General features: G+C 37.2%; 3 protein-coding genes across 4 annotated transcripts; 1 reads left to right on the top strand and 2 right to left on the bottom strand.

Moving 5' to 3' along the window:
* Positions 1–347: 347 nt before the first annotated feature.
* LOC141905764 (recQ-like DNA helicase BLM) lies at positions 348–8299 on the bottom strand. The gene is made up of 15 exons (XM_074794777.1): positions 8268–8299; positions 7720–8045; positions 7286–7399; positions 7103–7201; positions 6511–6659; positions 6293–6427; positions 5791–5920; positions 5319–5514; positions 4786–4970; positions 4298–4424; positions 3988–4205; positions 1704–1821; positions 1262–1450; positions 835–1019; positions 348–504 (listed from the first exon to the last, which is right to left on the bottom strand). The coding sequence occupies exons 2-15, from the start codon at positions 8011–8013 to the stop codon at positions 391–393; spliced, it is 2253 nt and encodes a 750-aa protein (XP_074650878.1). The 5' UTR covers positions 8014–8045; positions 8268–8299; the 3' UTR covers positions 348–390.
* A 4550-nt stretch (positions 8300–12849) lies between these two features.
* Positions 12850–13747, top strand: LOC141905949 (large ribosomal subunit protein eL36-like). Its single transcript, XM_074795076.1, has 4 exons — positions 12850–12889; positions 13117–13216; positions 13345–13479; positions 13609–13747. Exons 2-4 carry the CDS (start codon positions 13124–13126, stop codon positions 13687–13689), a joined length of 309 nt encoding a protein of 102 aa, XP_074651177.1. The 5' UTR covers positions 12850–12889; positions 13117–13123; the 3' UTR covers positions 13690–13747.
* A 420-nt stretch (positions 13748–14167) lies between these two features.
* Positions 14168–26932, bottom strand: LOC141905603 (secretory carrier-associated membrane protein 2-like). Of its 2 annotated transcripts, none has more exons than XM_074794539.1 (9): positions 26791–26932; positions 25193–25294; positions 21214–21372; positions 20972–21038; positions 20742–20870; positions 20175–20334; positions 19927–20028; positions 19670–19802; positions 14168–17951 (listed from the first exon to the last, which is right to left on the bottom strand). In XM_074794539.1, the coding sequence occupies exons 1-9, from the start codon at positions 26845–26847 to the stop codon at positions 17787–17789; spliced, it is 1074 nt and encodes a 357-aa protein (XP_074650640.1). In that variant the 5' UTR covers positions 26848–26932; the 3' UTR covers positions 14168–17786. The 2 variants fall into 2 exon arrangements, with proteins under 2 accessions (XP_074650640.1, XP_074650641.1); XM_074794540.1 differs by lacking the exon at positions 19670–19802 and adding an exon at positions 18719–18836.
* Positions 26933–27382: the final 450 nt, after the last annotated feature.

The raw sequence follows: 27382 nt of genomic DNA, 5'->3' as shown, positions 1-27382 counted from the left end.
TACTTTGAGAGTGGTTGTCCGAAGTATTACGTTAGTTCACAGAACTTCCGCTAGGGGACCGTACAGTGCTGCCAGCAATTTTTTTTAGCGCTAAGGGAATTGGGTTTCGATGATTGGTTGACTCGGCCATTTGTCAAACCCCGCGAAATCTAAAGAGGTTCAAATTGGCATTTGTCAATCTTCACCATAAAACAAATACAGCCTCATAAACTTCTACTATTATTAGATCCCGCACCAGAATATATCTTACACACAAAGTAAACAAAATAATCAATTGAAATAACACGATTTTGTAAATAATAAATAGTTTTATTAACAAAAGGAAACTTTTTACACAAAAATCGCACTATGACCCGATCACAAAATACACGTAATGTCTGACATCATCTCTCACTTTCCTCTACCTCGACCACGTCCTCTGCCACGAGTGAATCTTCCACGCTTCGCTTTCTGACCTGATTGGCTGGATTTTTTTCTCTTCGATCCGCCGTTCTGTCGACGAAACTGAAATTCAACAAAATATCAACAATGTCATCACATTTGTTGAATAGAACGAAAGGTCGAGTGAGGAAAACAATGCCATGATTTTTCACACAATTTTTTAACGTTTCTACTGATGCATAAATTCCGAGTTTTTATCAAAATATTCTGAGGCTTTTCTTAAATATTTTTCGCACATTTGTTAGCCGATGTCCATTTTTCACATCAATCTGAGTCCTCAACTTATCATTAGAAATCCTACACGAATATCAAAACAATCGAGATATCAATTGTAATTAACAATCAATATCTTTCTTTAAAACTTTTTCTAAACGGTTTTTCTGACAGTTTTACCTTGAATAAATCCATACGTTTTTTGTTACCGCCAGCACCTGCACCTGCTCCACCATAGCTACTATTCCCTCCGAAATAACTTGAGTGCGAGGCATAATCTATCATCTCAGGACCCAATCCGGTTGAAGTTTCAGCCGTCGGTTCTACCATATCAAAATCATCCGATATCAAATCGGCATCAAAACCTAAAATGTATTAATAACAAGGCGTGGAATTATAAAATGGAAAAGGCTTTCGAATTAATTCCATGACAAAGCACTCTCTAGGGGCCCAATCTGGTCCAGAGCAATCAATCGTGATTTACCAGGCTGGTCGTCTCCAGTAGCAACAAACTAACGTCAAAGCATACGGAAAATGAATACAGTAAAACTTGCTGTAAATCAGGAAATCCGAGCTAGGCACGTTTTACTGCGTTAGCTGAACTTACCAGCACTGATAGCTTTGTAATTTTGAGTTATCTCTAGGAATCTAGACATGTTGTATCTGCTGTATTTTCCGACTGTAACTCCATCTATTTTCAGCATTTCTTCCTCGTCAATCGGTAACGCTTCCGACATCTGTCTCAACATCGCGTTCGGGAATATAGACGCGTATGTCTTCACTCCGTGATTTTGTGCTGTAACAAAGAAGAGTATTATTTGCACTGAAACCAGTTTCCAACCCTCTACAATCAAACCCGCTTAAAACCTGCTTAATCCAGTATGGCTTAATCCGGATCTTAATCAAATCCATTAATTTGTTCATTAATATACAAGAAAATAATTTTTAATCGTGATTTCCTGTAAAACGGATGAATTTCGTTGGTCCCAAATGATTTGAATTAAGCGCACTGTATTAAAAATGCTCAAACAATTTCGAATAGAATTTACCTATCTGTTTTGCAATTGCCAGTAGATCCAGGTAGCACTGGACATTCTTGGAATCCATTGCTTTTGAAGTAGTGGCAACTGTTCCCACTGATTTGCCGGTTTGGACTGGCAACATTACCTGTACAAAGATAACACAACTTCTTAATTGGCAACAAAATCTATGGCTGAACCCATTTGAAATTATATCCATCAAAAGTTAAAATCCAAAATGAATTAATATATACAACCACAAAACTCAAATCAATGATTATTTAATAATCAAAGATTTAAAATGACACGAAGATTCGAACTCTCACTAGAGATCATCGTCTGCCCATATATAGTCGGTTTTTATCATCGTGTCTTTTAATCTTTGATTTTATCTTTTAAATAAATTATGCTTGTAAGGCTAAAAAAATTGATACCTTGTTTCTCCGCTCTGCTGAGCTTAAATGTTGACCCGGCCGGCCGCCTATCTACCCTATACATTACTTTTTTTTAAATCGTGATCAATTTTACCATAACAGACCGCTATAGAAATGAACTGGTTATAAATTTTATCATATTTTACAAAAATGACCCGGCCGCTGCGGAGAAACAAGGTATCATTTTTGTTTAGCCTAAACTTTTAAATTTGTATTAGTTGGTTTTATCTATTCTCCACGTATTAGTTCAAGGGCTATTCTACTATTTATGTATTAATTTTGCAAATTCAATGGTTTATTTAATTGATCTTAATTGTCTTTTAATTCTTGTAGATTTTCAAAGATTAAAGGTTATTTTGAAGATTTTTCGGTGTTTATTATGGTTTAACTGTGTTTCTGTTTTTTAGTGTGCATTTTAGAATTTGAGTTTAAGCATCTAGTTTTCAATATGTTCCAATGTTCACAGTTTTTTCCTCACACTCAGAATGTGCGCACAAAAGCCCGAGACAACTTTTTAGTTTCATTCTTAAAAATACCACAGAAATAACATACGTTATTTCCAACACTCACATGATGTGAGACAACACACGAATGTGTTTGGATTTGGGTTTTAGCAGAGGGTTTTGACTGATTCTTTCTGGGACATTTTTAGGCTCACAAATAGAGCCAAATACGAGCTGTTCAAAACTGCACGCGCTACCGTTTTCATCTTCACCGTCATCATCATCATCACCATCACCAGAAATTTTCATCGTCTTCATCTTCATTTTCCGAGTTGACGTCTTCGTAGAACTCGTTGATGACTTTGCTCTTCAGGCGCACGTATTCGCAGTAAGCGTTTCTCATTCCTTCTAACGTCGCCAGTTTCACGTGGATGCTGTGCGTCACCGATCTCAACCCGTGTCGTTCACCGGCTCTCATCGCTCGCGCCTTCAGTTGCTTCAATCGTTCGTCGATCAACTGAATCTGGTAGCACGCTCTCTTCAACTTGCGTTCGGTCTCGAATACGAAAAGGCGATCTTCGATCATCATCATGATTATAGTTCAATGTAGAGACAAGTGAGTTTAGCTCAAGAGTGAGTGGTGTTCACTGTTATGGCAAACTATCCAGCTGACACAGTATATATACCGTGGCACTCGAGTGCCAAACTCGAAGATAGTTTGTACCTATTGTTTTTCCTGTTCACAGACTTAATCAGCCACACTTTATGCGTGAACAACTGACAAACTGTCTCCCAATTACCACTTGGTTAGTGGCATGTGACACTTGAAATGAACTAATTACTATCAACCAGGCAAATTGACCCTGAGGCGCGAACACAATTGCTCATGCATTTCTATGTTAGGTCATTGTTTTCAGCACATCTGATTATCAATGACATAATTAAGATTTTATGGGTGAATAGGATGGTAGTTTACAAGTTTGTATAGATGAGCATGAAGAATAGATAGATTTAATTAGATATCATAGAATATTAGCACATAAGTGTTTAGGGATGATCCAAGTTGAAGCTGCTACCCCTCACAAGGTAGTAAATTTCTTTTATTTGTTGTAAAAATGGAACAGGCCAATTGACATTTCATTGTTTACAATATTACACGTTATATTGACTGACATAACCGTAATCAAAATGTGTCATGACCAGGAAAATTGTTAGAAAAAGATCAAAGCATACTGAAATTAAGAACTTACTGTTCTATCATGTGTGAATGGACAACTGTCTGAGACTTTTGATTAACTTAGACAAAAACTAAACCATTTTCTGATTTCATATTTTTCCAATCATCGGACTCGGACTTCACTAATTTGGACAAATCTATTCGGTCCCAGTTTATCAGAAAGCTTACTGTATATCTAATAGACATCTCTGATGAGTTACCTTCAGTTTTCCAGTCATCACGTCAGTAATTCTTTTCCCTGGACGCACGTAGCAGGCAATATGATCCTGAGCGGTGACGTGTAGTTCTTCATAGAGAATACCTTCAATAATCAACTTCCGGAAGAATCTTTCAGCATCAGAGCGATTAATATCCGACCCTTTGCCGTATAGGGGCCAGCTATTGTGCCCGCAATCGATGATTTTCTTATTCGAGGAACCTGTTCCAAAGAATAACCAGTCATTAAAGCTATCCGATTTTTACCAAAAAATAGATAAGCAATTCTATAATAAATGCATCATCTAAACCTACCCCTGAATATTTCTAGATAATGAAGTAAGGTAAAGTTTCCTCTGTTACCGGGAAGGCGTGAGGCTGATTGTACTGCTTCTATGATCAGTTTAGTCTTATCAGTTACATCTCTCATTGCGTACTTTATCTGTAAAAAGATTGCATTAATTATAGCAAAAAGTCAGAACATTTTTCTATTTTTTTGCACGAGTTGAATTTGGTATGTCAGACAGGGCTTAAGCTCAGGTTTTGTAAATGTCTGATATTCTCGGAACAAAATTACAGTCCAGAACTTGACTCCTTCTTTGATCAATTGAAAACCTTATCAGTATTCAGTATTCCTGAGGTCGAAGCATTGAAAAAACCGTAGCCAAAGGAAACTTTTTAGACTTTTTTCATTCTTAATGTGGGATTTTATTTTACATGGACAGCGGGTTTCAGATGGTTGGCTACGAAACCCTTTTTGTTTGTTTGATCAATTGAAACCCTGTCGATTCACTTCCACTCACATTTGAACTACAGTTATCGCACACACATTCCGGTATACTGCGACATTGCGAATTATCAAAAAACTCTCCGAAATATTCGAGTTGTTGAGCGCGTCGACAATCGGTTTTATTTTCGCAATACTGAACCATACGATACAGGTTATTCAAATGCACCTGCTTAGCTTCATAGTTTGAATGTTGATCAACTGAAAAAACAAGAAGAATTTCATATACAGTACAGTAGACTGCACTTAATATAAAAATACCACACTAAGATTGTAAAATAATGTGCAAAAAGGAAACTTTATTGGAAACTTTATTTTCAGATCTAAGTGTGGAATTACTATACTATTGATAAAACATGGAGTGTTTCATCACGTTATTCTAAACTGCCCTTGTCTCGGATCTTGTGGGAGCAATTTCCTCTGAGATAAGTGAATTCAGGGGCTGACGGAGCATCATATGAATTGTAGTCGGACAATTTGAAATATCAACGCGATAATCCGAGGCAATCAGTTCCAAGAATGTTTTATCATTACGAGGGAAAGACTCACGTTGAATCATTCTGCGATAACGCGCGACGTCTTGATACGTATAAAACAGTATACACGTTGAGGGGAAACCGTCGCGACCTGCGCGACCAGATTCCTGATAAAAACCTTCAACTGACTTCGGTAATGAGAAATGAATGACGAAACGAACATCCGGTTTATCGATGCCCATTCCAAACGCTATCGTAGCGCACACCACCTGCGAATTACAGAACTCAAAATAACAACTCATAAAACTATAAATCAGCGGGATTTAGGTTAAGGCAACAGGAGCCAATTCCATAGTTCCTAGTTAACATTTTTTATCTTGAGAAAATTCAACAATTTTTTTTCCTTGAAAATTGTCCCTCCTATTCATAAGATTGATTGACTGATTTGATTTCTATAACCACCACACCTGCCAGAAACAAAACAGGGGGTCCGATTTTGAAATAGTCAAACTTAACGCAGAACTGCGGTCCAAATGATCTCATACCTTGCATCTATCTTCATTAATCCATTTCTCTTGTATGCTAACGCGATCTTTATCCGATAGTCCGGCGTGATATGATTCGGCCAGAATACCGCCCATCGATAAATCCTGCGCAGCTTTATCACAGTCACGACTTTAAAATAACACATTCTTATTATAGTTTGGAATAAAAATACTAAACGGCCCGAGTAATACACAGCCTCTAGAAACAGGGTCCTCAAAGATCAGCCATTCCTGAACATAAGTTTTCAAGGAGTTACTAGGAGAAAATTTCAAATTTTTAGGAAGTAGCTGCATCACTTTTTTATCTGTAGACTCCTAAATCAGTACTGTTCATCTAAGTAAACCATTAATTCAGTGGTTTTGCAAGCAGATTTTTATCATTTACACCACTAACCTACTAAAACTCTTAATTTGGTAACTGCCTTGTTGGGTAAAAACATATGCTGATCCCAACTACCGATTTAGGTGTAGTTTTCTATACAGTTTAATGTCTGTAACTTACCGTGAAAGACAGTAGACAATTCCTGATTGACCTTTAAACTGCGTTTGAATCAACGCAATGATATCCTGAGTAAGTGATTTCTTTTTCGGACGAACCTCGTATTTCAAATTTGCCCGGTTAAAACTCTGCATGAACCTGCGAGATGTCGAAAAGAAAATATCTAAATTTATTAAATTTCTATCATGACCACATTTCAGAAACCGGTGTTTCAACTGTACCATTTAGGGTTATTCATTTTGAGTTGATGTAGAATATCTTTTCGAACTCGCGGAGTTGCCGTCGCGGTCAGCGCCATCATCGGTACATTCGGATAATTCTGGCGAAGTTGATTCAATTTCTTGTAATCTGGTCGGAAATCATGTCCCCACTAAAGAGGAGAGGTCAGAAAAAATATCTGCTGAATGTACATCATGATATTACGTATGGTATCATTTCGATATTGAGATGTTTGTTTTCTGAAACATTTTTACACAAGAGGTTCTTGCAGATCAAAGAATTCAAAATTTCTTGATTTTCAATGAACCAAAAAATTCCCTGCTTAAATTATAAAAGATATCTTCAGCTGCTCCGTCTTGTCACCAGCAAGAACCACAGGATATCAAATTCACTGACCTCTCCCTGATTTTCAAGATTAAGTTAGAACTACCCGACGTTCCCTGATCTGCATGAACCCTGTTTAATCAATTTTGGTACGCAAAAAAGTGAGAAAATCAGATAGGGCTACTGGTAACTAAACACTCGCTAATTGGAAGCTATTTATCAAAACTGGGCACGTAAAATGGCTGTAGTTTGAAGCAGTGATCAATATACCTGACTGACGCAATGAGCTTCATCTACTACGAATCTATTGAGTAAATCTCTTCTGTAAAGATTATCAAGCGCTGACAATAACTTAGTGCTGGCACTGAGCTGAAAACATCCAAATATGAATAATCTATTTAGTAAGAGGTAAATGAACACAGAACCCAGAGTAAAATTGACATCGAAATTTACCTTTTCAGGAGTAACGTACAATAATTTCACTCCCGGTTCTCGTTGATAGAGTTGCATATAAATGAGATCAGCTTGAGCTTGTGTGACATCACTCGATAAATGAGTAGCTGGAATCTAACAACATTCCACCATGAATATCTTTTGAAAATACAGACATGGTTCCCACAGTTACATGAAATAAAAATTCTCAGGTTTTTCCCATGTATTTGATGGGTGATTTTTCAATTTTCCCAAATGGAAACTCAGGCCTTCAAAAAAACGAACAGATAACACCATGCTGAAGTCAACATTTTAGTGGTGAATGGTGGGTAAATTTGATTTTCAAAGGAAATCCCTGAAGAAAATTGCTTCAAAATACCCAAGTTTTTCCCAATTTCCCTGTTCTGTGGGAACCATGTACAGATTCTTTTTACCCCAAAGTCAATTTTACTTACATCTAACGAGCAAAGTTTCTGAACCTGATCCTGTATGAGCGATCTAAGGGGTGATATAACGACCGTGACTCCGCGAGTGACGAGAGCTGGTAGCTGATAACACAAACTCTTCCCGCCACCGGTCGGCATCAGGATAAACGTATCGTGATTCAACAACGCCGCGTTCACCGCTTGTATCTGATTCTTGCGAAACGTACGTAAACCGAACACGTTTTCGAACACTTGCAACATGTCGTTACTGTGCGGGAAATCGCGACCGTCGAATTCCCCGGTTGAACCATCATCTTTATTCATAGCGTGTTTACTAGGAGTGTTCTGCTTGATAACTGTAAAGACATAAACAGTGGTTAGTTTACTAGACACACTTGCAAAGATCAGTTAAGATTTTACTCGGTGGTCAAATAACTGAAAATGAACTAATTCTAATTATTTTCATATTTTCTCAAGTTAGTGTGGGAAAGTGTCGGTAGTGAATGGGTTGACTTACACAGGTACAGCAGTAATTTTAAACTGATGACTTCAACGATTAGTTTCGAATTGAGACTTACGCGTGCGATGATGAAGAGGAACAAAGTTTTCTCCGTCTGTGTTCGCGCGAGGGGTTGATTTCGCCGACCCGTGACTCGCCGCTGCTGTAGCCGCCGCCGAGCGTCTACGAGGAGGAGTCACGTCCGGCATAATATCCTCGAACTCATCCTCGTTCAGCTCGTAATTCCGGAGCGGAGACTGAGCCTGACTGATATGAACCTGCGTCGGTTGTAAGGACAGTAATTTCGGTTTTCTTGTCGGATGATGTTGCGTGCTGTCGTCGATACTAGTCGATTCCGCTTCGTCGAGAAAATCCGACATCAAGCTCATCGCCGGCGATGAGTTATTCGATCGCCTGTTTATACGAGCGAATACGTCCGATAACAGTGGACTTTTAACAGTAGAATTCGTTGGAACGGGTTTAGTTTTTTGAAACGCGTGAGCGCTGAATTTGCTCGTATTTCCGTTCGTCGACGCGGCTGAAAGCGTCGATGAAGGAGACACTTTGTTAATATAGAAACTCTCCCCACACGGTGGAACCGGTGAATTATACGAACTCGACGAACGCGAAACTGAACGATTGTTAAACATCGGTGTACTCTCCGCTTCAGGCTTCAGGTGTAGCATCTTTCCGGCCGGTTTCGACTTCAGTTTCAACAGTCCCGGTGTACGTTTGTTAGCGAAGCATTCTTCTTGTTCAAATTCTCCGCGCACTAAGTTTTTCCTGCGAAAAAATGACCATGGTTTGATTCAGAGATCTCAAAATGTCAATCTTTCATTTATCATGGCATAACTGGTAGCTAGTAAGGGGTAGATCTAAGGACTACTTTTGAAGGTCTCGTGAGACATATTTAAGGGCATTTTTGATTACCAGAAAGGAAAGTTTCCATAAGAAGCTTCCATACTGACCTTTTATCTATAAGATGCTGAAGTCTTGGATATTTTGCGCCGAGTAATGATTTCAGTTTAGCGTCTGGAATCTCGCATATTAAATCGTAAATCTCAGTTAAGACGTTTAATTCACTTTCCTCTGTAATCGCCTTCACTGCCGTACAAGGCTGAAAACAACAATTAGAGTAAGAAACATACCAGTAATTATGAATGAAAGGGAATTTGAGAGAATTTTAGATAGTTATTGAAATGCTTACCGCTGCTGTCAATGGTAGTTTGGTACTAGCTGTAATTTCATCATTCTTTCTATTCATACGAGCGGAACTTGCTTCGACGTGAGGTACATTCAGTTTAAATACACTATTCTCAACATCATCATTACTGGAAACAAACGCAATGAATCGGTATAAAACATCCACAATATCGAAGATTTAACAACGAAAATCTGTTTCACTGATGCTTCGGGAGAATGAGATTCAAAAGAATAAATTGCTGAAAATTCAAGAAACGTGAATTAGGTATTCGACTTAAGAAACCTACTCATGAAAGATTTCATCTTCGAGTTGGAGCAGGTCATCGATATCTGCATCCACATCACCATCAGATTCTGCTGGAGCGACCGGAGGAGGCGATGGAGTCGGAGGTAAAATAAAGTCATCCGGTACGTGAGTTTCATCATCATCAACAATTTCATCACCGATATCATTGGCATTTTTATTGTCATCGAAAACTGGCGACTAGATAGAAATAATAGTGAAAATATACCGGTAATCAAACTTTTGATTGGGTGGGCCTAATCTTTTAGACTCTGTAACCGAGTCGGAAAAAGACACAGTTTGGAGAGTCAATCTGGCAGTTTTTAGTCAATGCAGGTTCTAAGTTGACAATCAAAATGGAGATTTCAATGGTAGCCATTTTGTTGATTACACTCCGAGTTCAACCACCTCAGCGGCAGGCAGATTTTGGAGAGCTCTACACTCTCCTAAACTGGTCACGTAATCCCGGAGTAGTGGAGAAAGAGATTTCAGAGATTGATAAGAGAGCACAAAATGGCATACGAGGCACATCACAGGGTGGCCACTTTTATTTGGCATGCTTTTTCCCTGACATGCTGCTGTTTTCCCTGACTTGATCTGCTAAGAATCCAATCAATTAACGCAGTTAAATATGTAAGACATAGGCCTAGATAGAAACTGTATGATTTCACGCGCGATCTAGCTTCTCAACATCATCATCACAACTTCCCTGACTTTTTTAGCAATTTTACAAAATTCCCTATTCCCTCACTATTTTAAGAAAAGAAATATTCCCTGAATTTTTCATGATGTCTAGGAAGCCTGCCTGCACTAGTTTCCCCTACCAGCCAAACTGAATGTCCCAGGTTTATTGTTATTACCATCGGATTTGAGTATTCTTCATCCAACTGCGGGGAATCGAAATTAAAAATTGTATCTTGCTGTTTTTGTAAACAATCGACATCGTCGTTGAAATCCAGTTCTTCATCCGTGATCACATTCTTCCTCTTCTTCTGTCCTTTATTGATGAAACTACGATTCACGTCATCTTCATTTTCATCATCGCTATCATCAGATATAATCAGAGCAGTAACCCGGGTATTCGAATTCATCTGAAACATAACAACAATAATCAACAATTCATTTTCCCAGAATTTCAATTGATGGTACAAAATTCGCGATTTTCACTTTTCACTAATTCGGCCCTCCCCGGTGTGGTCACGGTTGTTCTGAATGAAGACTCTACGACATCTATCGGACGTCAAGCAAACGAGGGCGTAGAATTATGCTCGAAACACTCAGGTGATGCTCTTGTCATGAACCCAAACCAGATGAGGATGGACATTTAATATAAGGCCAAAACGTATAAGGGGTTAATCCGACTACTTACATTTGTTTTAGTTTGAAGACTTGGTTTCTGCACGGATGAAAAACTATTTCCATTCGAACCTGTCAATCATGGAAAATTATTGATAACTATAAAATTATTGATCGAAATATTCAAATCATACAACTAAGTTACTGTATTATACCTTCTTCGTCAATTTTCTTCGTACTCGAAGTGAACAGAAAGTCATCGTCATCGCTGTCAAAAGCATCGTCTAATCCGAACAGTAAACTCGAATTCTTGCTCATCAGCGATGAATCTTGATTGACGGGTGTCCGCGACGAATTAGACGCTATCTTCTGACCGGGTGGTTTATAATATGATGATGACTTTGTTTTACTGGAAATAGGACAAATTTTGAAAAATAATGATTGGAATAGTAGAATAGCCCGTTCATTCAAGACTTGGAGATCTAGAAATTCAAAATGTTGATGATTTATCTATCAAGAATTAAAATCAAAAGACACACTTTCGACTCTCTCTAGGGACCATTGTCAGGTGTGACCCCGTCCTTACAGGTCTCCACCGAGTCCAAAATGTTTTGTACTTCGACTTAAATTTTTGATGAATAAATCTATCAACAACCGAAATTATTTCAACCATCTTTTATTCGATTCGAAGACATACCAGCATGGCTGCACAGTTGCGACTGGTTTTGACTTGGTCTGTGAAGATTCAAAAGTTTGACCCGGTTTCTTAGCGATAAATGAAGCCATTGATAACTGGTTCGTGTTTCCGATTTTTCTTGGTAGAGCATTTTGATTCTGTAATTGGAAACATTTTTCATTTAACATTTTCGAAATATTTCATCGAATTCTTTAGATGATATCGTTGTACATAAATCCAAACCGTGTAAGTATTCTTTTCCTGATTAGTCAGATCGATTGTCTGCTTATCATTATTGAAAACAGTGGTTTTATCCCTAATAGCGGCTTTTGAGGAAGATGAATGATTCAGTTGTAAGAGGGCAGGTCTCGTCTTGCTGCGATTCAACTTTTTAAACATGTATCTTCTGAAAATCATTGTCAAAAATGGAATATGCCAGAGTTACTTCAGTTATCTTAACAATCTTGACCAGAATATTGACTATGGATAGAAAATATCAGGAGTTTAGCAAGTTCCAGAGTAGGTAGAGAGTATTCTGGTAGTAACGTACGCTCCAGAGAATTACGGATTGGACCCAATTATTGCCATCATATGGTAGAATAGACAAGAAAACAAGTGGGCCTTTTTTGAAAAAATGGGATAGGGGTCTTTCAGTAATCATAGAACTGGTTGCTTCATTTTTGCTGCACTTGGGGGACGTAGTCGTTAGGTAGACATGATTCTTCTTACGTCGAATTATTAGATGATGATGTCGTTTCTGTAGCAGCCGCACTGAGGAGACTGCTGCTCGCGGGTCGCTGCAGTTTTGCCAGTTGTTCTTCTAGGTTGTTACGAGGGATTGAATTCCTGTCATTCGTCCCCCGAACTCTGTTAAGGTATGCGTAATCCATCCACTTTTTATATTTTTTCCAGGGAAATAATTTAGGCTACAAGAAAATTTTCTAAATTTGCGCCGGCTCCACAGTACTATGAAGATTAAGGTAGGGCTCCAATCGGAAGTCTCGGAGTCACCCTTCTCTTAATCCCAACATGTAGTGAAATAAGACTTAAATCCACTATATATAAATTCATGAGAAAAAATGCTTATGTATCAAGTATGATGATTAGAATGGAGTTTTTATCTACAGTATTGTAATTCCACAAAATGCAGTATGTATTTGTATTGAATTGTTTTCGGTGACGGCAAGTCTGTTTTCAGAAATTTGCGACTTCCTTTTCCGGTTATAATCTCGGATCGCCTATCGTGAGTATTATCGATGATTTTATATCGCTTTTTGATGCAATAATCCGAATATTTTAAGTCACGAAACAAGATGATACATTATGACATTCATTCATTCGTTTCATTTAACCATAGATTTATCCTTTAAGCCTTAGAATAAAAGATATTTGGGCTGATGAAAATGAAATTGTTGCTCCTGATCCAAGTGAATATATGAAGCCTACATCCTCTGTTTTTATCCGTTTCAGTATCAAAATGGCAGTTCGCTACCAGATGGCAGTTGGTCTGGAAAAAGGCCACAAGGTGACAAAAAATACCACTAAGACAAGACCTTCAAGAAGGAAGGGGGTAAGTGTCACAAAATCTAAATATTTACAGAAAGTCGTGGTTCATTTGATTTACTGATGGTTCTATTACACTCGATATATCTAAAGATATTTTATTTACACCGTGTATCTATTTTATTTACCATTCAGAGATTGACGAAACACAATAAATTCATCAGAGATCTCGTACGTGAAATTGTTGGTTTCGCTCCATACGAACGAAGATGTATCGAGTTGCTTCGAGTTTCCCGAGATAAGCGAGCTCTGAAATTCGTCAAGAAAAGAGTAAGTCATTGTATTCTATGAATTGTCATGTCATGACCCTGAGACTGTCGTAGGGTTCCGACTTGCTCGTATTAAGCACAAGAGAATTTGTAATTGTATAGCCTAGCAAACTTTTTTTTATCATTTTAGTTGGGAACACATTTGAGAGGAAAGAAGAAGAGAGAAGAAATGCAAAGTGTGATCCAACAGATGAGAAAGGCACAGAAGTAAATTGATAAATCCTGTATAAAGTACTGGTCGTAATAATTAAAAAAACTTATAAATTGAATTCAGATTTGTTTTTTCATTCTTGTATTGTCTGTTCTGCCAATTGGATTACGGAAACTCTAAAAATTGTCTTTCTTAAGAGCTTAAAAAAATCGTCTCGGCGAGGAGAGGAAATCAATCATTGTCATATGTTTAAATTTGAGGTATACTCCAGGAAGCAAAGTCCTCGGCATTGGTTGGCTAAAAAGCTATACCAATGCATTGCCTGCCCCTCATGTGCTTGTTACTTGTCTATAAGCCGGGATATATGTGAGTATGGCCTGGAAGGGTCTATTCCCACAGTGTTACTTCGTGATTTAAACCTCTTGGCTCTTGATATGGACAAATCCTTGGCTGACTGAACTGGCATACCACAGTCATAACTAAATCTGTATGAGAAACCATTTAAGACAAATGAATTATTTGATAATTATACAGATTATTTATTCTTTCAAGAGGAAACGATATTAAACATGTGTATATGAATCACAATATTCAAGTGATGACAGGTTTTCATAATAGTTAGAATATCATACACTGACACGATCTGTACAGAAAAATAACTTAATAACTGATTACATTGAATTCACCGTCACAAATGCAGCCATTTAGACCTAGAATCAATAGACTATAGTTTATTTTGATTGTTTCACAAACAAACTTAATACCATATGCTGGACATAGTTAAATCTATCGGACCTGAAGTTATATTACAGTAGACTCAAGAATTGAGAGGTACGATGATGGTATTAAGTATTGAACTCTTGATCTCGGCTTCATCTGCCCGATGAGAGTCTACGGTATTACAATCAAGATCTCGGTTTTGTGACGGTTCAAATAGTTGGCGAAACTCAATTACTGCATTTAAGAATCTATCATTCAAACAGAAATTTTAGCAAACTAGAAATAAACGAATGACTAACAAATGAAGCTTTTTTTCAGTTTTTGGCCACGCAACGAAAAAATAACCAGTCTTCAATAATCATATATCTATATATACACTACGAATATACATATTGTCACCAGTTCTCGTCGTATCTATAACATTAACTATCAATAATCAGAATAGCATGACTCGACCGCACTTGATCGTGGTGATACTAACATCCAGGAGTATCAAACTTTACCGTTAGACAGCCCTTCCAGCGAGGTCCAGTCAGCCTTAGAGGCAGGTTTGTTTTGATAGAATGGATAGCACAATTCCAGATTTCAAACTCTACACAGCTTTCTGTAAGGTTTACACGATATACCGGTACTTTTCTGGAATACGTAGAGCATATTCCGATCGAAATAAACCAGAATTGGTAGGGACCAATCGAAACCTGCCTTACCAGCACAATTAACTGCATGCACACTACAACACACACTGTTATTGTTCTTGCGTCTTTTTTTGTTGTTTATTTGTTTACAGAAAGGAATGATTGCGATAGCGTTTTTACAACTCAAATATATACACAGCCATCCTACACACATAACGGATGGACGGTGTTTGTTGTGTTCATATCATTATTCATTAAGTACACACGTAAATAACACAATAAACATCTATCACATACGAGCAACTGCAGCCTTTATTTCAAGATGGTTCGATACACCGATATTCAGCACGGTTCAATTTGACTCAAAAGTTAAAGTTAAAGATGATGAAAGGCACACTTTCGACATAACCAGAACCAGCATACTCTTATCTAAAGCGATTAAAACTTTTGGCTTCATTATATCTTCGAATTTTACCACAAATGGCACATACACGGTTTTTCCAAAATACCTAGTATTGATATATCAGCTAGCTAGCTACACTCTTTGATGCAAAGGCTTCTAACTCAGTTACACACTAATACTTAATATCTTCGCTTTTGCGATAAGCAAGATTCATTAGGTCAAGGCTCTACATGTATTCAAACTGAAGAATGTCTTAATTCGTCCGATTTATGAATGAGAGATCATAAAATCGTGAATCACCGACCGACGAAATTTCTTATTTAGTTTATATGAATATACTGGTTATAGCTGATAAATGTACAATGAAACTACAGTGTATAGATATTACCGGATATTACAAGGTGTTTAGTATACATACCAGTACATTATATCTATTACCTTCTATAATACAGCTTATGCATCTTGTGATCAATAATACATTCTATAAAGCAATTACATGATTGCGCATCTATCGATGATAGTAGTTAAATCAATGACTGCTGCATCAACTGACTAGCGATAGACCAATGTACTCAGGTCTTTTTACATATATATATATATATATATATATATATATGATACATTATTATGTAAGCATTAGCAATTTACGAGCAATAACATGGCACATTCAACCTTCATCATACTATTTGAAATCATATTTTCTGAATCATAGATATTGCTTATATAATTCCTCCTTCTTGAAAAAGTGTAACAACTAGCCAACAACAACTACACTAGGGCAAGGAGGGATGTGCTACAAAGCTACTGAGTTATTGAGGATAACTTAGAACATTTAAGCATCATGTACAGCAGTACCACTGTACGTACATCTTTGCTTTCATATTTTCACTTAACGTAAAAATACATGATACCGGTAGCTAAAACCACAATCAACCATTCACCAGCTTTCCCACCAGTTGGACCACAAGTGCAGATGGTATGTTTCACAAGTCAATATATCAATCAAAATGGTGCGAATAATTTTAAGATTTAACCAATTTTCATCATCAGGCACAGGCAGAACAAATCAAAAACTCTTATTTTCATAGGACAAGCATTAAGATATAACCTAAAATTTCTGCCAATGTCCGCGATGCCATAAACATTTACTTTTGACAATGATCAACCGACCACTCGTACCATGCTACAGAATAAAGCAATTCAAACTGTGTCCATTTTGAAGTCTTCACTTACTCAACATTTCTATCAAACGAATACAAACGAACAAACGCTATTTTGTGTGTGTTGTGTGTGTGTTAATAAGTGAACATCCATCGTACGTTGGTGGACACTCGCGCGAGATCAGTCCCCGTTCCTTTCTCTCTCTCTCTCTAGTTACCGTTTGCTACAATCAGAGAGAAAAATATGATACCAACCTTTAAACTAAACCGACACAGTCGAGGCAGGGTGGTGGTGAAAATAACAACTTTATATTCATTACAAATCATTGAGATCATGCGCATACAGTAAATTCTTCCTTACTCGGTACCGGTTCTTCCAGTAAACTACTCAAGTCGGTGTATTTTCATACAAATCCATTCAGATAAACATTCTATTTCCCCCATTCTCAATTCAGCAAAATATTTACAGTCCTAATGCTACCGACTAAGGCAGAGTCTACTGTAGTATGTCTACTGAGGGTCATTTATGAACGACCAACCAGCTCAGTTTCCTGCTGGGAGCGAAAGAACTGGCTAATTTTGACAGTGAATGAAACATAAAAATGTGTAGAGTGAAGTGAAAATCAAATCGATTGAATCTGAAATTCCTGATTCCACTAATTGTTAACGTTATTTGTTTTCAAGGCTGTGCCCACTACTGTTTAAGCGTAAATTGTAAGATACATTATATTACACGTAGGTTCGTAGCTAATATGTACAACAAACATTCACCGTACGCTTTCACGAAAATGTCTTAAAAATATAAAATTATCATGGTAATAATGATTTATATCAATATTGCTTCGATGATAGAAACTATTAATACAGTAAACTAATACTGCTAACAGTCACTGGATTTTACAAGCGAATATGACGATTCCTTATAAACCAAACATGTCTAGAATTACTATTGATGGATTAAAAATATGTATGATTATGTTCATAACATTGCTCGGGCCTTATTTTACAATAAGAAGCAGCTTGAATGGTAAATGAATGCATGGATGTTTTTCTTTTCCAACTGATGTTTAACTAATATATGTTGATACATACAGTTAGACATGAACGTAGTCTCTCACTGCCTTATACTGCCCATTGTGGCTTGTACTTCGCCCACATATTCAAGACTCAGTTAATAATTCTTCGATATAACAAACTGTCTTGTGTCGTGTGAGTGTGAATTTAAGATGGATGATGAATTTAATAGCGATTGCCGCCAGCATTACCGGACATAGCATTACGAGCTGCTCCAGCAGCCAGGTCCGATACACCAGTCTGTACATGTTCATTACTCATCACTCCTTGTCGGAATTCCTGCTTGGCTTTGTCGAAACTAGCCCCGGTGCTTCTGTATATACGATGAACCTACAATGAATGATTTAAATATATATTTCTTGAAACAAACAAGCAATTAGTATATGTATCATTAAATCAATCTTATTTTCTTTTATTTCTTATTAGTATTAAACTATTTAAGTTTGATCGAGCGGAGGCCATTGTACCAGACAAAAGCTTTGGATCAGTATCCACTTAAAACTACAAAACTGATGAACATTGCTTATCAAAGGCTATCATTTTAAATCGAAGATATACAAACCTTTATCCAAGTAAAACTAGAGACATTACAACACAGAAAGACTAATATGAAGAAGACTCTGATCCCATAAAGTTACAGTAGCCAAACATATGGAAATATCATGAGAAATACTATCATAGGCATCGGACTATCTTCATATTTAACACAAAACAACAACAAGATACATCGAAACACCAATATGGGATTGCCCTTTTCATGCTGTTAGTATGGATACTTGAAATTAATGGAAATCAACTAAATACATCTATTAAACATTCTAATGAAAAGCCACTAAAGATCATGTCAAATCGAAAGGCATAGTATTTCGATAGAGAATTTTCAACTCAAAATTGCAGTATAGCAGTAAGCATTACCCAGAACCAGATCAAGCAATCAGGAAATATGCATTTGTAAGATCCGAATTATGGACATCTAAGGCTAGCATGTGCCAATTCTCCAATAGAAAATGTCCAATTTATTTATATTTAAAGAGAAAAAGGCAATTCCATTCTGCAATGAGAGAAGAATGATCGACGACGTGTCGAGGTCGTCATACCTTTATCAAGAAGAAAATGCTTCCGACGGCCACGATAGTGAAGCAACCTCCTATCACGAGCATGATCGCCCCAACTGCTTTATTATAACCAACTGTTTTTATTCCATTAATCCACCCGCTAAACAAATACGACAAATAATCAATTACAGTAAATTATCGAAACTAAAAGGTAGAATCAGGACGATTACGAAGGAACATGATGGAATTGTCTTATGACTTAATGTGTGTGAATTTGGAAGAAAATGCTCGATTACTGATTGAAAAATCATCAAAAATAATTCTACGAAATCACAGTCTACAGACAATCATGTACATTCGCGCTGTGCAACAAAAAGACAAGAAAATCTAATGTACAGTTAGGCGATTTTTCCAATGGAATTGCCTTTTAGGTCGTTGTATGGTTGCGTGCATTTATAGACCAAATCACCATATGAGGGAATATACAGGCAAGATTCTTGGCTTTTTGCAGAGCATTGGCTAAAATAGTGCTTTCAATAACGCGATATCAACTGAAAACACAATAATCCTAAACACGGATAAAACAATGACGCACGCTGATTCACACAACAAAATGGTGGGTAATAATATTCTCAACCAGAACTGGTTCGTCGTTGCTAAACTTAAAACTAACCCGACTGAACTGAAATTGAATTCATTCCTTATGATCGACACAGTTAAACTCGTTTAAGTCGTCATAGCTGGGACGACTTATCCAAATGACGACTTATACTTAGTAAATTGAATTGACAGTACTAATTGAGATTCAAAAATAGTGACTTCGAGCTAGACTACCAAAGCTTTTGAATTTCATTTAATGTTGGTCAATGATTCGAAATATTGTCCACGAGTTAGAAATTCTACAAATAACAACGAAAAACCAGAACTGGAGAAATAGAAAAGAAGATAATGTGGGTTTTCTGTTGATTCTCATATCGCCTGTTGTCATTTCACCTTGATCAAAAACAACATGTCAAGACACGCCAATATGGCAAACATGATTCCAACAATTAACAAAATCGCTCCAACTCCATAACCTTGGGAATTTTTCTGCGTCGCGATCACGTGCAAACCGTTAATGAATCCGCTGAAAAAACGGCACGTTATTTCGAAATATTTGAATATGTTGAGATTTTCACGGAAGTTTTCTTTCGAAAAACTCGGCGAGTTTGGATGATTCGCCTTAATTATAATATCACGACGGTACTTACCAAGTGCCGAATGAATCGATCCCAAGTGCTTGAACTACGTTCACGCAAAATTGGAAGAAAAATATGAAGAAAAACAGGAAAAAATTCACAGAACTGTCGCTCCTGAAAAAGACAAAAACAATAGTCAATAGTTAGATACGTACGCAGACTTCCATTTGCATTAGTTTAAAATATGTTTGAAGATTCAGTGGATTCTATTCGATATTTTCAGTCCTATACTTCTCAAGTCATGTGGAATGAGTACCTACCTGAATGCTTTATAGACCGGTCGATACCAGCAGACGAACGAACAAGGCGTAAATAAGACGAGGAATAATATGGACAGACCAAACGTTACTCCACCGCTAGAATTCGAAATGAAGTACGCTAAACTGCCTAAAACATTGAGTATCAGCACGCAACTATAGACTGAAAAACAACCGAACATAAATACTTGAGTTTCTTTACTATGACATAAAAAGATCCCACACTACGAATAGAAGATTAAGTCAGCGAAAGTTTCCTTAGATGCGGTCTTTTCCCATTGAAATTATCACAGACTCAAGAGTGTTTCATCATGAGTTTGAATATGAAAATGAATGCCAACTACAATTTATCAGTCTCAAGTCAACTTTACTATGCACGTCTGAGGAACAGGTGGCCGAGTGTAATAAGCAAACACATACATGAATGATACAATGTACACTGAATTTTTAGAAATCGATGCTCAAATATTCTTTAGGCCAGTATCACAGGGCAGACCTTTGTTGAAGACCAGGAGTTCCAGAACCTCCCTGAATACAGAGAAGTATCAAATATATCAAATATATACTTACACATCCATAAATAATACAATGATTTCACAACTCTCTGGAATTCTAATGGAATATCGATGGCAAAATCTTGATAAAAACACGGCCCAAAGCAGCATTTCGCCGGTAATGGAGGCCAGTTGTTCGTCCGTACTGAAACATTACAAACAAAAATTTAATAAATACAAGTACAGAGACAATCAGATATAAGGCCTATAGGCACTGAAATCACAACAGAATCACCACATACGTACCGCCCGACTGCGCATCTCGCATTTGTTGTTCTTTTCGTTGTAATTCTTGAGCTCTTCTTTCTAATTCCTAAGACAAAAGAAAAAAATTAAGCCAAATAGATTTTTTTCTCGATTAAGACCGTGTTCGTATTATAAACATGATACAAAAATCCGACACTAAAATGAAAAAGTTAAATGCGCTACGAAACATTTTTGACTTAAATTTCATTCTTAGTTGGATTTTCATACTCAAATATACAAACCTCCTGTTGCTTTTGTAAACTTTCTGTGTCGACTCTCTGAGCTCCAGAAGGAGTATAAGGAGGTGGGGCTTCGCTGGGCATCATTACAGCCGGTTGTGTCTGTGGAGTCGTCATCGCTGGTGTTGGTTGAGCCGGTGGTGGTACAGTTCCGCCACCAGTCTGTCAAACAAAAAAAATCATAATTGCAGAAATTAAAAAGATACAGGTAAAAAGGTACATGTACAAATATTCATCAAATCAGCTCGATTTAAACTCAGGGTTCCTACACATCGGTCATTCCTGGATACAAGGAGTCTTATAGAGTTTTAAAGGACAATATTTCAAAATTTCAATGGTGAAATTTCTTATACTACTAATTCAACTCGGTTTCTAATTCGGTAACCACCAAATTTGGTAAAAAAATCCTGGTCCCACCTGTACCGATTTACGCAACATTTCTTATTGCTTATTTCTAAAGAACTTAAGCACTTTCGTCCATAAAGGGTTAACAGGAGTTTTTAAGGAATCAAGAGAGTTGTACTTACAGGGATTTACAGAGAGAACAGAGCATTGCTCATATTAATATCTGAGGTCATCATCAATTTCAAATGTTATCATAGGTGACAGAGAACGTTATAACCGACAGTAATATCATTAATCACTGTATTATTACTATAACTGTATGTACAATAAGCAGGAAGTTGGTTTAACGTAATTGAGTCAGTCAGCGAATGGCTAACATGTCGGAGTCAATTTCGACAACAGCCCTGCAGACTACAGACCTACAACACGTTTTATTGATCCATCTCTGATCAGTAGGATTATGAACATTACCACAACACCCGACTCTATATTGCCGTATTATTAAAATTTACTGAATGAAATTATCATAAATATATCAAGAATTATCACATTATCAAAGTGATTCATTATCACACGTAGGTATTCATACTACAGTGCGTAGCGCTTTTTGTTATTTTGAATTCTTACTAAATCAACTTTGTGTGACTCGATGACATTATGGTGTTTACCAAGAAAAAAGAACAAAACCAAACAGACATTTGAAATATCAATAATATGTGACAACATCATCACACCTAAAAATAGGAATTTAGACGCACACAATTTAATACAGCAACACACAATGTTAGTTACGATGAAATCATTGGTTCCTTTGACACCAATAATTTGTTTAATGACTACTTTTGTAAAACCGGGCGCCTGGTCTCGCCTTAGATGTTACCTCTATAGAATGTTATTATCTTTAGATTCACAGCAGCTACAGTCACAGCGAAAATGAGAAAATCTGCTACCACTGAACAGATGTACATACGTTACTCAATTCTAATATAGCTGGGAATATTCTTCAATGGTAAGAACACACGACTCGAGGACAGATGACACAGTACTGTATCGACTGATCACAGTGCTCAGTGTATATAGATACTGTCGTAGCATTAGTCGTGTATTTACATAGCAAATAATCAAGAATACTGAAAAAAGTTTTATCAGCTGAAAAACCTACCAGTACCCCCAAAAAATCAGACAAGGAAGACGTACCTCCTGGGTACGGTGTACTTCTTTAATCAATTTATTTCTTCATTAATTCAGTTCATCTTAAATCAATTTAGGAGTTAAATCATTTTAGTAAAATTCGACCCCAGTATTTCGTGAATTATCAGAGGTTTCAGCCTTTACTAAACTCTGTACAACATCCTCTTACAATAAGACAATATCGTCAGGAACAATTTAAGGACCTTTCCGAGCAGGGTCGAGGCTTGACCACTTTAACCTATCTCCATCTTTAATTATGAAATATTAACGTCATAAACCCATTCACAATTTGTATTTACAGACTGACCCACCTGATCATTGCTACCAAAGTTTTTATGTTTCTTGTTCATCAGCACTGATTTTTTCTCACCGTCCGCCATTGTTAGATACGTCGACGCCAGCTACAGTCAGTGATTTATAATATATATATATATATATATACCGATATTAATCCAATCAATTTAAATAATATTCTATCTCTGACATCTCATTTAACGGAGAACACCAGGTTTCAGTGACTGCGCATCTAATGTCACTCGTAACGCATACACTCTCTCGCACGGCGTACACTACAGAAATGGAGGTGGTAGCATATGTGCACAATTCAGGGAATATTTGAAATTCAAATTCGTCGCTCCACAGCCTGCCGAATGAATATTCCCATCAGCAATCAAACCCGGCGAGATATTTGCCGTTCGACAACGGATGCCAGAAAAGGCGTGTATCAGTTCTTTTTATGTGTAGAAACAGACGAATCTACAACGCGTTAACAATACGACCAACTGCCTCGAATCGTCGATTTGAAAGAGGTCACGAGGTCAAAGTTTCTTAAAACCACAGTAAACAGATAAGATTTCATGGCCACCACAAGCGCCGACGCGGTGAATGGACACGGTGAAATGTCAGCAACTCGTACCGATGAAATCGCTGCCGATAATGCACAAGGGTTGCCACGGCAACAGATGAGTCGACTACAGAAATCTTCGAGGTAAGTGGAAGTGAGCTCTCCCGAGTTGCCCTACTTTCTCCACACCTATCGGTCCAAACTTGTGCAAAATTCAATCGGGTAGTGGCACGCCAGGTATCCCGTCAGATGGCACTGAGCTAAGATACCAGAAGCATTCGATCAAAAGGAGTTCATTGTCAATCAACTTTTCGATCTCAATATTCGGTTTTCCGAACCAAAAATAAGGCTTACATCTCATCTAGATACACTAGGAATAATCTTAAAAACAGTTTAATGTGGCATGACTTTCGTGCATCATACAAAGAATTTAAGAAATTATCGTTAGATTTCAACTGAGTTTAAGAAGAAATTGTACACTAGCAAAACTGGCGAATACTGGTGGAATTTTGCTTACTGCAGTAGCATTGCCGGTACCCCAATAAAAAGACTGTATATCCATGTTTGATGACAGCTGCTGGACCTAATTGCTGCTGCTCTCTATTTGCCTGATACAATGTTTAACACATGTTTAACATAGGCCAACGGCGACTAAAAATCTATTGATTTTTCTAAATATATTCACATCATTTAATATGAAGTGACTTATTAGCCTATAGACGCGAGTCTTTCTAGGTTGTAATCAATTTTCATTCATGACCGGCAAATAATACGCACTTTCTGAATATACGCTTATCGTGGCTAAGCCCTGGTGGCTTATATAGATCTTCTATTGAGCTGTGTGTGAAATATAGGATAAGCTAAATGAATAATTTAGAATCCCACACATCTATAAACATATATGGTCGTATTGTGCAATGATAGTTATTTGTAGTAGTATATACCAGATTCTCAATACTGGTATTACTCTGCAGGCCTGTATCAACAGATATTGCGAAAGAAGGTGACAATACCATGTATTGAATAAAATCTTGACACTTGGCCAGAGGTTTAAGACGTAATGTACCGGTACTAATATTCCAAGAAAATTGCACAAATCTAATAATAGTCCTATCAATTGACATGAAAAGAAAGGCTTTTCTTGAGTCACGATAAGGTGTTGGTTCAAAGTGTTGGATGCTGAATCCTCGGTGTTGACAAATCTAATAATCGCAGGGATCTTTCTATAACCCATAGCTGCGATCACATGGGGATGATTTGGCAAAAGGCAAACAGGCCCGCGGATCACACCAGTCAAAATTTGGCCCATAGCTAATAAGAAAATGTATTCGCATATAAATCCCTCCTACGTTACTAGGCTACACAATGCTGTGGTAAGCGAGACAAGTCACCACTAGGACCAGTTAGAATTCATGCAAAATAATTTGACACTCATTCGGCATGAGCCTGGTCCAATGCTTTTTTTGTCAAGTTTTTTGATCAAAAACACTCATGTGGTCTCAGCTAATGTCTAGATATATTCTATTTGAATGATTACTTGAGACCGATGTGAAGTCAATAGAGTGGATTCATCGAGCTCTGAGGAGATGAATTCATACATACCTGACGCGTTGTATTTCCAGCTGCAAATGGGTTAAATTCATCTAATCCACTGTTGGTTCTGGTTGTTCTCTGAGCGTTCGCTGCTTGCTGTACGGCTGGGTCCTACAAATACAAGTTCACATCAGAATTATTATTTGCGCTGTGTTAATTTGGGTTTTGGTAGTTTTTTCATGGTTTTTCCTTCATTAACTGCAGTATGTGTCTCTAATAGTTAGAGACCTAGAACTGCAGTCTTTCGAATACTTCTGTTACTATAGTACCATGATGCCGATGGTCCTTATCAGAATAACGCGAGGAACATATACCCAATTCTACTACATGTCCATCTACATTACGCGTGTCAGTTTGACCAGACTTGACTAACGACTGAGACTACTCTAAGCCGGCACATCTCACTGCCTGCCCTGCTGGTGTTTAACCCCAGAACTAACAGAACTTGAAATTAACAAATACACACTCAACTCTTCAATTAGTTAGTTACCTAATCGTTGGTGGTAAGCTTTTATAATCGGATGGGCTTATACCAACGTTAGGGATGACAAGGGCCAAAACACGGTTGAAAAAAGTAACACTTCAAAAATATACTTTCTATCCACTTCAGTCCACAATTAATGGCTTATTTCACAAACTTACACAGGTACCTTTCGAAATAATCCAATTTTATGCATGTTTCGAGTGATTAATCAACATTATTTTGAGAAATTAATTAATTTCTCCACAAATTTCGCCATTTGCCGCCATTTCTCTGTATTGCACATGTGGCATGATAAGACAAGGGGACCTACAAGGATTTATATAAAACTTCCAAGACGAAACGACAATTTTTATTTTTGATGGTTTTCCAACCTATATTTCAAATCTTCGTGTTTTCCTTAATTAATATTTAAATAATAAATTCTGGTAAAAGAAAAATGTGAATAAGTGTTGATTTCTTAATATTTTTCAATTTCGTCGTTTCGCTTTGTTAGTTTGTGCTGTTGTCCTGGCCTCAGTCCACAGGTGCCAGCACCTCCAGTAATTTTCAAAATGGCAGCTGTTGACTCTACGGAAATTTACTCTCACTTTACGGCCGATTTGCACATGGATTAAGATCGTCAGGTGAGGTGTTATAGGTATCAGACAAACTACGAATCTGTTGTGCGTCGATTACAACAAAAATTAGATGGATATCTTAAGAGACAATGAAATGCCAGGCAAATTACTCGTCAGTCAAATTGGCTGACGAAGATTTCATACAAAAATGACCTTCCCATTCCTGACTGTGGTTTGTGAAAATATCCGATCGTGAAACTAAACCACAGACAGGTTACTGACTACTCTTCAATCAACAAGTGCGAACATTTCAACTCTCAACCAAATTACTATTATTCGTATGGAACCGTAATGACCGTAAAATTGTATAGCTATTTTAAATGTATATCTTATTTAATGCCTGTACACCAAATAGCCTACGGAATTATTCCTACGGTTCCGTCATTTTGTCCATTCATGGGGGTCGAGGTTACTTTTCTTTTCGGCTTTTCGATCGTCCCGGTCCGGTGTGTGGTGGTGATTCCCACATTCCCACCACACTGACTGTTGTTTCTCATAACACTTACGGCAAATGGATTTGCTGCCTCTGGATCAGCGAATGGATTACTATCGAAATCCGACATTTTAACGGCCAACCTGCGGGTCTGTAGAGGAAATTTCGGCGATAATCTTGACAAATTTTCAGATATTTTCAGAATCAGGAAGTGATCGAATCATATGACTGACGTCATCGAGGGCGTATTCGGATACGCTTCTATAAAAAGAAAATTTCCATTTTTCGATGGAGATGGTATTTTTCATCTCAAAGACAACTCAAAACCTAGCTTATTTCAAAATTACTTATCGAAAATTAATTTCTGATAATTTTGATGTATAATCATACTCAAAACTTGTTATGCAATTTTATGGAAATATCAAAGGATTGCAACAAAATACAACCCAGTATTTTTTCCAAAAAAAATATTTTCATGTAGATTTAATCATTTTTACAAACTGGCAGTGGATTTCATCAAATAATGTATATTCTAATCGTTCGGCATAGTTTAGCGAGTGATTTATCGGATGGGTTACCATTACCAAGTACAATTCAATTTTATTTTATTCAGTAAATAATAATCATACAAACGATTGTAACTGATTAAACTCAAAGAACAAATA

Source organism: Tubulanus polymorphus, chromosome 5 (genome assembly GCF_964204645.1).
Source record: "Tubulanus polymorphus chromosome 5, tnTubPoly1.2, whole genome shotgun sequence".
In the NCBI taxonomy this organism is placed as follows: Eukaryota; Metazoa; Nemertea; class Palaeonemertea; order Tubulaniformes; family Tubulanidae; genus Tubulanus; species Tubulanus polymorphus.
Note: the sequence above shows the minus strand (reverse complement) of the source record. Positions and strands in the feature narration are given on the sequence as shown.

Bases quoted from the DNA above. Each gene is read 5' to 3' on its own strand.
- LOC141905603 (XM_074794539.1), bottom strand. From the start codon at position 26,847: ATGTCGGATTTCGATAGTAATCCATTCGCTGATCCAGAGGCAGCAAAT. The intron at 21,373-25,192 runs GTATGTATGAAT...TTTGTTTGACAG, and splicing joins CTGGAAATACAACGCGTCAG to ACTGGTGGCGGAACTGTACC. The intron at 17,952-19,669 runs GTGAAATGACAA...CATTCATTGTAG, and splicing joins ACATGTTGTTTTTGATCAAG to GTTCATCGTATATACAGAAG.
- LOC141905764 (XM_074794777.1), bottom strand. From the start codon at position 8,013: ATGAATAAAGATGATGGTTCAACCGGGGAATTCGACGGTCGCGATTTC. The intron at 6,428-6,510 runs GTACAGTTGAAA...GACATCTCGCAG, and splicing joins AAAATGAATAACCCTAAATG to GTTCATGCAGAGTTTTAACC. The intron at 4,206-4,297 runs GTAGGTTTAGAT...TCTTTGGAACAG, and splicing joins TTATCTAGAAATATTCAGGG to GTTCCTCGAATAAGAAAATC.
- LOC141905949 (XM_074795076.1), top strand. From the start codon at position 13,124: ATGGCAGTTCGCTACCAGATGGCAGTTGGTCTGGAAAAAGGCCACAAG. The intron at 13,217-13,344 runs GTAAGTGTCACA...TTTACCATTCAG, and splicing joins GACCTTCAAGAAGGAAGGGG to AGATTGACGAAACACAATAA. The intron at 13,480-13,608 runs GTAAGTCATTGT...TTATCATTTTAG, and splicing joins TGAAATTCGTCAAGAAAAGA to TTGGGAACACATTTGAGAGG.